Source organism: Crocuta crocuta, unplaced genomic scaffold, assembly GCF_008692635.1.
Source record: "Crocuta crocuta isolate KB4526 unplaced genomic scaffold, BGI_CrCroc_1.0 scaffold271, whole genome shotgun sequence".
NCBI lineage: Eukaryota > Metazoa > Chordata > Mammalia > Carnivora > Hyaenidae > Crocuta > Crocuta crocuta.
In genome coordinates, this window is record NW_027527824.1 from 4,835,018 (window position 1) to 4,844,009 (window position 8,992).

At 55.6% G+C, this 8,992-nt stretch overlaps 1 protein-coding gene across 1 annotated transcript; it reads right to left on the reverse strand.

Annotated features, from left to right (window-relative positions):
- Positions 1-8,987, reverse strand: C2CD2L (C2CD2 like; the record flags this gene model as incomplete). Its single annotated transcript, XM_077777801.1, has 14 exons — positions 1-1,093; positions 2,505-2,790; positions 2,877-3,013; positions 3,153-3,254; positions 3,947-4,121; positions 4,216-4,343; positions 4,443-4,507; positions 5,327-5,435; positions 5,573-5,684; positions 5,779-5,895; positions 5,987-6,097; positions 6,266-6,385; positions 6,745-6,840; positions 8,859-8,987. Coding segments are annotated over 14 exons (1,899 nt in total), but the record flags the coding sequence as incomplete, so codon positions are not given.
- Positions 8,988-8,992: the final 5 nt, after the last annotated feature.

An 8,992-nucleotide genomic window follows, 5' to 3' on the forward strand; every position in this document is an offset into this window, starting at 1 on the left:
TTTATAAACTCCAATTTGACTTTAATTTAATAAATTAAATTCCAAGCCATCACACAGCAATGGACATCATCGTCTCCCGACACACGGAGGTGCAGCCCTGCTCTTGCTCCATCGTCACCAGTCTTTAATAAAGCCCTGGAAGCCACTGCTCTGGGGAAGGCTTCCACCCAGCTCGGGGCTCCCTCCTTCCAACAGAGCCACTGCTCACAGAGAAGGCATCAAGTACAAAAAACGGTAATAAAGGGAGGGAGGGACGAGGAGCAGAGGGGAGGCAGGGAGGTGGGGAGTACCTGCCCCCCATCCCGGGCGCCGGCCCGGCTTTCTGTGAGCTGCCAATGTCCTCAGAGGCAGACACTGGTGCTGGTCAGAGTGGGGACCTGAGGGAGACACGGGAGTCCTGTCCCAAAGGGAACTGCCTACCTTCCTGGGACAGGAAAGAAGGGTCACCTGGGAGAGATGCCCTCTCTCGTCTGTGCACTGAGGGTCCTGGACCACACATATAAATAGAAAAGAGAATAAATAGGGGAGGAAGGACCAGCTGAGGAGCTGAGCACCCTGGGAGTCCCTTGAGGGGCCAATGTCGACAGCACACCCAGGTCTGAGGAACGCCCACAAGTGCGGGGGGCAGAGCCTTCCTCCTGCTCCCGGCCACCGGCTCCCTTTTCTGTGTTCTCAGCAACGGGCGCCCACCTCTCTCATGCTTCCCGTTGTAAGCACGCTTCCAGCTAGCCCCCCAGCCCAGGGTGGACAGGGCTTCCTGGAGCCCAGAGGGCTTCCCTGGCCCAGGCTGTCGGGAATCCAGGAAGGGGAGTGGCAGAGGACGTGGGGGGTCAGCTGAGAGGACTCCTGCCCTCTCCTAGCTCAAAAGGTGAGGAGCGCCCTCAGAGCTGGGGGCTGGGATTGCCATTGGCCTTGGGTTTGGATTTGAAGGAGAAGCGCTTGATAAGGCGGCGAGAAAAGCTGCCAGCCTTCTTTCGGACACTGGGTGTGGCCGTCGCATTGGAGAGGTCGTCGTGTGATTGGCTCAGACCAGCTTCCTTCTGTCGAGGCCTCCGGCGGAAGATAAGCTTCGTGCCGCTGCGCAGGAAACTCACTGTAGGGGGAAAGGGGGAGGCTGAGGCAGACGGAGGGGTACGACAGGCATGGGGTGAGGTGGGGAGCAGAGAAAGGCCCGAGCACGGAGGGGTCAAAGATACAGAACAGACAGAAATGCTGATGCATAGGAGCACATGTACCCCAATGTTCATAGCAGCACTCTCCACAATAGNAAAGAAAAAAAAAACAACAAAGATACAGAACAGAACCTTTCCTTTGCCTAGAAGCCAGGCTTCCTTAGGAAAGAAAGTGGAGGCAAAACAATGCCTTTCATCTTTCCCGAGGAAAAAATGGTGGCGCTCATGGGATTCTGTGGGCGCATCTAACTATTGCCGCTGAGGAGGAATGTCACAGGGCTGCTTCTCTGTAAGGACAAACGGACAGACGGACCTCTTTACTCTGGAAAGACAAAGGCTGAGCAGAGGGTAGTCCTAAAAGCCCATAAAAATCATGAAAGGATAAGGCAGGTGGGCCCTGACTTGTTGACCAAATTCCAGGATGTGGGCAGGATGCTGTGCATCTGGAAAACTTCAAGGGGGTAAATTCAGGACCAATATAATGACACAAATATTTACACAGCAGGTTTTGGACTTAGGAATCTCATTATCCCGAGAAGTGATGCAGGCTTACATCATAGTTAAATACATGCGTGGTTGATAGACTCGTTGGCAGAGGGATAAAGATGTTTGGGAGCAAGCCTCTCACCCTTAGAAGTTAGAAACGCACCACAACTATCCATGGGCTGTGTCACTGCTAGAAGGAAGCTCCTAGAGTTGACTGGGGGTGGGATTTCTTATACTTACGGGAAAGAGAGTACAGAATGGAAGGTGGGGGAGAAAACAAGAAGAAAGGAAAGGAGGTATGTACTTAGACTTAGGACGCAAGAAAAATAGAGGTAAAGGGAAATCCTTTGGCATTCCTCCGAGTCACCTGTGCCTGTCAGATCCAGGCCAGGACCCAAGGCAGTAAGTGCCCCTTCTCTCCTCTGGCTTGGCTGAATCAGGCTAGGAACTCTAGCAATCCCTTAGCGGAGGAAGGAGAAAGCAAACTGGGTTGAGAAAACCATTCCCCTAAGTGTCCAGTAGGACCCAGGTCATGATACTGGGCATAAAAGGAGAGGGGGGTAAATAAACATTAAAAAAATAAATTTTAAACATTAAACAAAAAATTAAAGGGGGGGTGCTGGGTGGCTGAGGCGGTGAAGCATCCAACTTTGGCTCAGGTCATGATCCCACGGTTCATGAGTTCAAGCCCTGCATTGGGCTCACTGCTGGGTCCGCTTTGGATCCTCTGTCTCCCCCTCTCTCTCTGCCCCTCCCCTGCTCCCTCTCCCTCTCTCTCAAAAATAAATATTAAAAAAAAAAAAAAAGAAGAAGAAGGGGAGAGGTACATGCCAACATCTCCCCCACCTTTGTGATCCTTGAGGCTGCGGGTCTCCAGCGCACCAGTGGACCCTGTTTCTGACTCAACATCGTCCACGGATGGCCTCTCAGAAATGTCCGACCGCGTTGTCTCATCTGCTTCCTGGACGCTCGTGGGGCTGGAGAGGGCATCTAGGGGTCCTGGGGACATGGCTGGTGGGTCTGGGGGAGGTGAGGAGGGGCCTCCACTGGTTCCTGCGTCATCCTGCATTGAGGCCTCCAGGGATGCCGCATAGCCCAGAGACAGAGCCAACTCGTCCTGGGCAATGGGCACCTGGCAAGAGGGACACATTTTAATAGGCAGGAGTGACCCATTAGGGCTTTCTCCCATCCCAGCTCCGCTCCTCGGAGCCCTGTTACCTTGGAAACGCCAGAGATGATGAGAGTGCTACGCTTGGTGGGTGTCTTTTTGGCTGCCCGCCCGCTGGGCTCCGTCAGCTGGCGAATCGCTGTCTCTGCTACAGGGTCCAAGCCATTGGAAAGGCGGCTCTCCCCTGCTGGGGGTACAGGGGATGGATAACGTGACTCCTCCACGGCTCCTTCTTGGACTTGGACTCCTGTGCCCCACCCAAAATGGTTTCTGACCCTGGCGCTCCAGTGCCAACCGCCACTCACACTTCCCGATCCCCCACTCACGGCTGCTGCTGTGGGAGGCACTGCTGGGGCCGCTGCTTTCACTTAGCACAGTCGTAGTCTTCTCGGTCACCTCCACCTTGGACGGGGAGCGGGAGGGGGAGTCTGGTGGGTGGGGGAGGGTCAGTGAGCCGGGAGGTGCCTTAAAGTGGCCCCCGCCCCCCTACTGCCTTTATTGAAACGCACACTTCAGCTGACTCAGAGGGCAGGGGTGACTAAGGGACAATTAGTCACATGGTTGATTAATAAGATGCCATGGGGGCAAAAAGATAGCATGGGAAGTAAGGGGAGTGTGGGGAAAGTGCCAGGGGACCCCCTGAGGGCATTGGGGAGCTGCCTTGAAAATGCAGAGTGCACAGAGATGGCACAGAGGTCCCCTGGGGGTGGGGGGAACCCCAAGGGACCTCTGGAGCTGGGAGAAATGTCCTGGAGGGCCGCTGGGAGTGGGAGAAGTACCACAGAGGCCACTGGGTTTGTTGGAGGATCCCAAGGGTGCTAGAAGGTCAAGGGTAGAGGGAGGGACACGTAGGCAGCTGGGGCCGGGGGTAGGGACCGCAAGAGAGCAAAGTACAAGAGTCCTGCAAAGGAGGGCCTGGCCGACCCAGGACTGAAGCAGGATAGGAAGAGCCAGGGAAAAGGAGGGGTGGAAGGGAGGAGAGGGTTTGAGAGATAAAGATGATGAGGACAATGTGGCTGGAAAGCAGGAGCTGGACTCAGGGCTTCCCTTGCCCTGCCCTGTCCCACACGGATCCTGCAGCCAGGGGCCCCTGTCTCAAGCCGGGCTCCCTTCTCTTTACCTAGTTTCCCTTCTACACGAGGCCGGGACTGGACGGTGGTGACTGTGGTCACGATGGTGCCATCCGGCATGATGGTCCGGTCCAGCTCAATCTTCTTGGTAGGAGTGAGGCTGGGGCGTGGGGTGGAGGGAGCAGGTGTACCCAGGTTCCGGGGGGGACCCTCCTCGTACTGAAGCTGCCGAGGGGAGGAAGAGCAAAGAGGCAGCGCCTCAAAAGAAGCTGCCCTTCCCCAGTGGCCTCCCATCTCCTCCCCAGGCTCAGCTTCTCACCTCCACCGCGATGGTGGCTGCAGGCCCCAGGGCTTTCCCCGGCCCTGGGGTGAGCGGGCACACCTGTCTTCGGGACAGTGGTCTGGAAGGGGAGCCCACAGGCAGTGTGACCTGGCCCAATGGTTCAGCTGGGGAAAGGGGGAGCACTTTAAGGGTCAGCTGGTCCCATGGACCAGGCCCCACTGAGCACCCACCCAGAGCTGCGCTCCTTCCTGCCCCATACTTACCGTCTCCAGAGCTGCTGTTCCTCAGCACTTTGAGGGTCAGCTCCCGGCTCTGGGGGCCCAGATCCCTGTGGCCAAGAGGAGATGGAGCAGGGAAGGGGAAGATTAGTAAACTGAATCCACCCTCGAACTGATCACCGGTCAGAGGCTCCAACGGAGCCTGCCCTCCAAATACTGTCTCTTCCCCGGGGCACCTGGCTGGCTCAGTCAGAAGAGAACACGTGACTCCTGATCTCGGGGTCATGAGTTTGAACCCCACTTTGGATGTACAGAGGACTTAAGTAAATAAAACTTACAAAACAATAAATCTTAAAAACATTAAAAACAGAAACAAATACTCTCTCTTCCCAAGCGAATGGGATAGAACTTGCTCAGTACGCCAGGCATTCGGGTCCTCCCTGGGCCTGCCCCATTTGGCCTCCGTGTCTCTCTATGTCAAACCACCCCCTTCCCTTTGCTCGAGCTGTTTCCTTGCCAAAAACACTTTTCTCTCACACTGTTGAAACCCTATTCTTGCTCTAAGGTGTGGTTTAAATGCCACCTTCTCCGTGAAGCCTACTCTGATCTTTATTCCCCATGGGAATTAATCTCCCCACACCTAAGCACGCCCACACCATTATGTGTAAATCTTGACTGGAGCCCTTATACCATCCTCTTTACATGTATCCGCATCTGCCTGGAGCCTGCAGTCGGTCGACTCAGGGGGAGGGAGTGTATCTTGGTCCCATCTGTAACCCCAGGACCTAGGCCAGGGCCTGGCATACAATCGGAGCTCACACCAAAGTTTAGTGAAAACAGGGCGAATTTGTGCCAGGGCTATGCTGGAAGGATCAGATGTTCAGTCTGCCCATAGGAGCAGGGGTGGGGATGGAGGAGTCACTCCTTACAGTGCCAGGTCCTCAGGCCACTCCACGTCAGGACCAGCACTCGTGGGCTTGGTCCACTTCTGTTGTGCAGGGTTGTCGAGCTCAGCTACACAGCACAGTTCCGCAGTGCCTGGGAGGAACGAGAAATGAGAAGATGCTTACAGATGGGAAGCCACTGAGGAATCATGAAGCCACCCCCTCGGAAGAAGGGCAGGGGCCACCCACACCCAGAGCCCTGGCAGGTCCTCAGCTGCTTCTAACTCTCACCTTCCAACTCACTTCCCAGATGAGATGCTCGAAGCTGCCGTAGGAATAACCGGATAGGTCTGGAGATGGCTGGCTGCGCCTGGGGCACCATGGGGGGCTTCTCACTAGGTACCTAAGAGCAGAAGGAGGTAAAAAGAACAAGGATCCCAACAAAGCCCCCCGGGGATGGCATGCATACAAGCGATTTGCTTTGAGTGCCTACTAACCTGGCCTCCGGGCACAGAGCAAGCCCTGAGGTTGACCATCATGGCTGGCTGGGTGCTGATGATGGCGTCCTCAATCAATTCCTCAATGGTGGAGAGCTCTACTTGCTCCTCGCCTCTCTGTACGGAGAAGAGGAGAATAAAGAGATGGGGCTCCCAGCTCTGCACCACCTCCCTGCTCTGCCTCTTCCCCCCAGCCCTGCCCCCTTACCTCCCTGGCCTGCAGCTTGGGAAGCACCGTCAGGCTGAGATCTGGGCGATCAGTGAAGGCCCAGGACACGAGCAGCCCCTCGTCCGGAATTTCCTCCAGGCTGACTTCCAACTGCGGATGAGAGTCAAAGGGGCCGGGTTGAGACCTGCCTCATGCCTCCAACTACTCCTACTGGCCAGGACCCTCCCTTCCCAAGTTCTGTCCCAGAGGGAACCAAACGGAAAGGCCGAGGCCTTGAACCGCCCCCTGCCCAACTCAGTTTCCCACATTCCCTTCCACCTGTGTTGGTGGCAGTGTCAGAGTGACGTGGTAGGTCTCCATGGAGACGGCAGCGGGGGACTGCTGGGTCACGGAGACTGGGAACATCACCTCCTCAGCAGAGAGCTGGCAATGCAGCACCTGAGACAAGCAAGGCACGGAGGCGAGGAGGGTCAGGGGTGGAGGAAGGTGCTTAACCGTGTTTCGCGCTGCCCTTTAGGGACCCTCCCAACTCGCTTCCCTTGGGACTTCACCCTTCTGGGGTCACAAGCCCATAGAAGAATTAAAGTCAAAGACTCCCCTCTCCCGAAAAATGCAGATATACACACATGTGCTATATTTTGCATGCAACTTTAAGGGGATTCCCAGAGCTCCTGAAGCCAATCCTAGGATTCCTAAGGTGTTCACAGACTTAAGGCCTAGAATCCTCAGAGGAAAGGGAACTCATGGGATCAGCTCCCCTCGGGGCCTAGAGAAGGCAGTGCCCATCAGCCCCTTACCATGGTGCGCTCTGATTGGTCTACGCAGGTCACGTGACTAATGCTGGCTCTGGGTGGGAGTTGGGGCACCTCCTCAAAGGCGATCTGAATGGAACTCTGAGGGAGTAAGGTGGACATAGGGTCAGGTCTCTGGAGCTGCCCCCCACAGGGCTGGCCTGTTGGGCTGCTGGCTGGGTCCTGGCACTGCGGAGTCCTCAACTGCAGGCTGGCTTCTGGCCCCTTCTTGGCTCAGGGTTTTAGGACAAGAAGTGTTCCCCTTGAACCACACCTCCCTGGGGCCTGCAGTTGCTAGGAAGGACAGAGGGGCTAGACCCCCTCAAAACCAGATCACCTTGAGCTGAAGACCCTAGATTTCTCCTGAAATCTTTTTCTCCTCCCACCTTCCTCTTCATTCCTCAACCTACCCCCAAAGAAAGGTGTGAATAGAAAAAAATAATAATAATAAAGGTGTTGGTTGCTATCTACATATAATTGGGGAGAGAGCCACACAACTGAGCTGAAGGTAAAAGACATAGGACCGCTTGTTCAAGACAAGAGCTGAAGAAATGAGGCTAAGCCTACTTCCACATACACAGGATGCAGACACTCAAGAGTATGACCCTATCTATGTTCTTGGGGTTGAAGACTAGCTTCACATGGCCTTGCGAAACCTTACCAGAGGCAATGGCAAGAAAAGCAAGCTCAGAGGGCTCTAGGTTCCAGAGGCCTGGCTAATTCCCCAAGGCAGACAGCAGAGTGGTATTAGGCAGCAGAAAGCTGCTTAGCTTGAGTCTTGAAAGAGCTTCCTAATTCTGACATAGTACTGGAAACAGCCTACTGCAGTCCAACCCAGAAAGCAGGATGGGAAGAATTGAGGAGGGGGCACCCACTGAACTGGCAGCCCTTCCTTGGGCCTTGGGATGGGAGAAAACAGATTCACAGGGCCCACGTGCCTGGCCAACCAGAGGACACCAACTTCTCTGCTCCTGTAGCTGGCTGGTTTAAAGGCCAGGCCCAGGGAGATGGGGAGACGGATGCTTGGAACCCCAACCTCCCCACCCCCTGCGAGGCAGGCCAATGTCCAGCTGAGTCAGCTGTCTTGGGGAGTCGCTCCTGATCCAGGGACAAGGTACAGGGAGAACTGGGTGGAGGCATGAGTTCAAGATGTAGACTAACAGATACTATCTGGCTTTCTGCTGGCTAGCTGGACAGAGGAGACCAAGCAACTTCTTACATGGCCACTTCTGTTTCCAGGTGTCTGGGGAGCTAGTGGAGCAAAGCCCTAGTGGGAGCTGGAAATTGACAATCTTCTGGGCAGGGGGCTGATGGACTGTGAGGATGAAGACAGAATACTGGGCCAGGATGGGAGAGAGCCCCATGACAGGGAGGCCTCTACCTCCCACCCCACCTCAGTCTTATGACCACGCTTCCTGCCCTACTTCCTGGGAGACCAGATGCCCATGGTGCAATGGGAGGAAGTAGGCTGGGCCGGTTTGTGACTGACCCTCAAGAGGCAGCTCCAGGCTCATCTACTGAGAAGGGCATGGACTGTCAATCTGCTCTCCACCTTAACACCTTTTCCTCAATATATATGCTGCAGGTCAGCAAAAAGAAGGGTGTGTTAGACTGTACCAGTGAAATTACTAAGGGCCTGGCAGGGGGAAGGGGGGTATTTCAGCCTCCTTGGGGATCTATCTGCATGATCAAACCAGGGATTTGGGGCATGAAATGTTACCTGGGTGTGGTGGCATGAGGACCAGGCAAATTTCTTCTGCAGGTGCACCTGTTTCCTTCTATCCCCGCTGCCCCAACGCAACCAGCACCCAGGCTACACGGAAGTGCCCTCGGGCCCAGGGATTAGCGTTGCTATGAAAACAGCAACTTGTGCTTGGGTTTGCAGCCAGAGAGTACCTTGACCACAGAATAGAGGATCTGGGACATAGCTAGATTTCTACAACGTCCAGCCTCACCTGCACCCTTTTCTCTGATCCCAGAGGGGAAGAGAAGCCACAGGGATCTCCAGTTGATCCCTACCCCCATCTGGTCCCCTAGGCAAGAGCAGTCCCTCCCTCCCTCCCTCCCCTGGAAGGAAAGGCTGCGCGAGGGGACCGCCTAGGTGCTCCTGTCCAACTCACCCCGTCCCTGCAGGCCTGCTCGTTCAGCGCTCGCACCCAAGCCCGTTGCCAGTTCTCTCGGAAAGACTTGAAGGCGAAGAGCGACGCCAGGAGGCCCCGGACGCCTGGCTCCTCGGGGGCACCAGCCCTGGTCG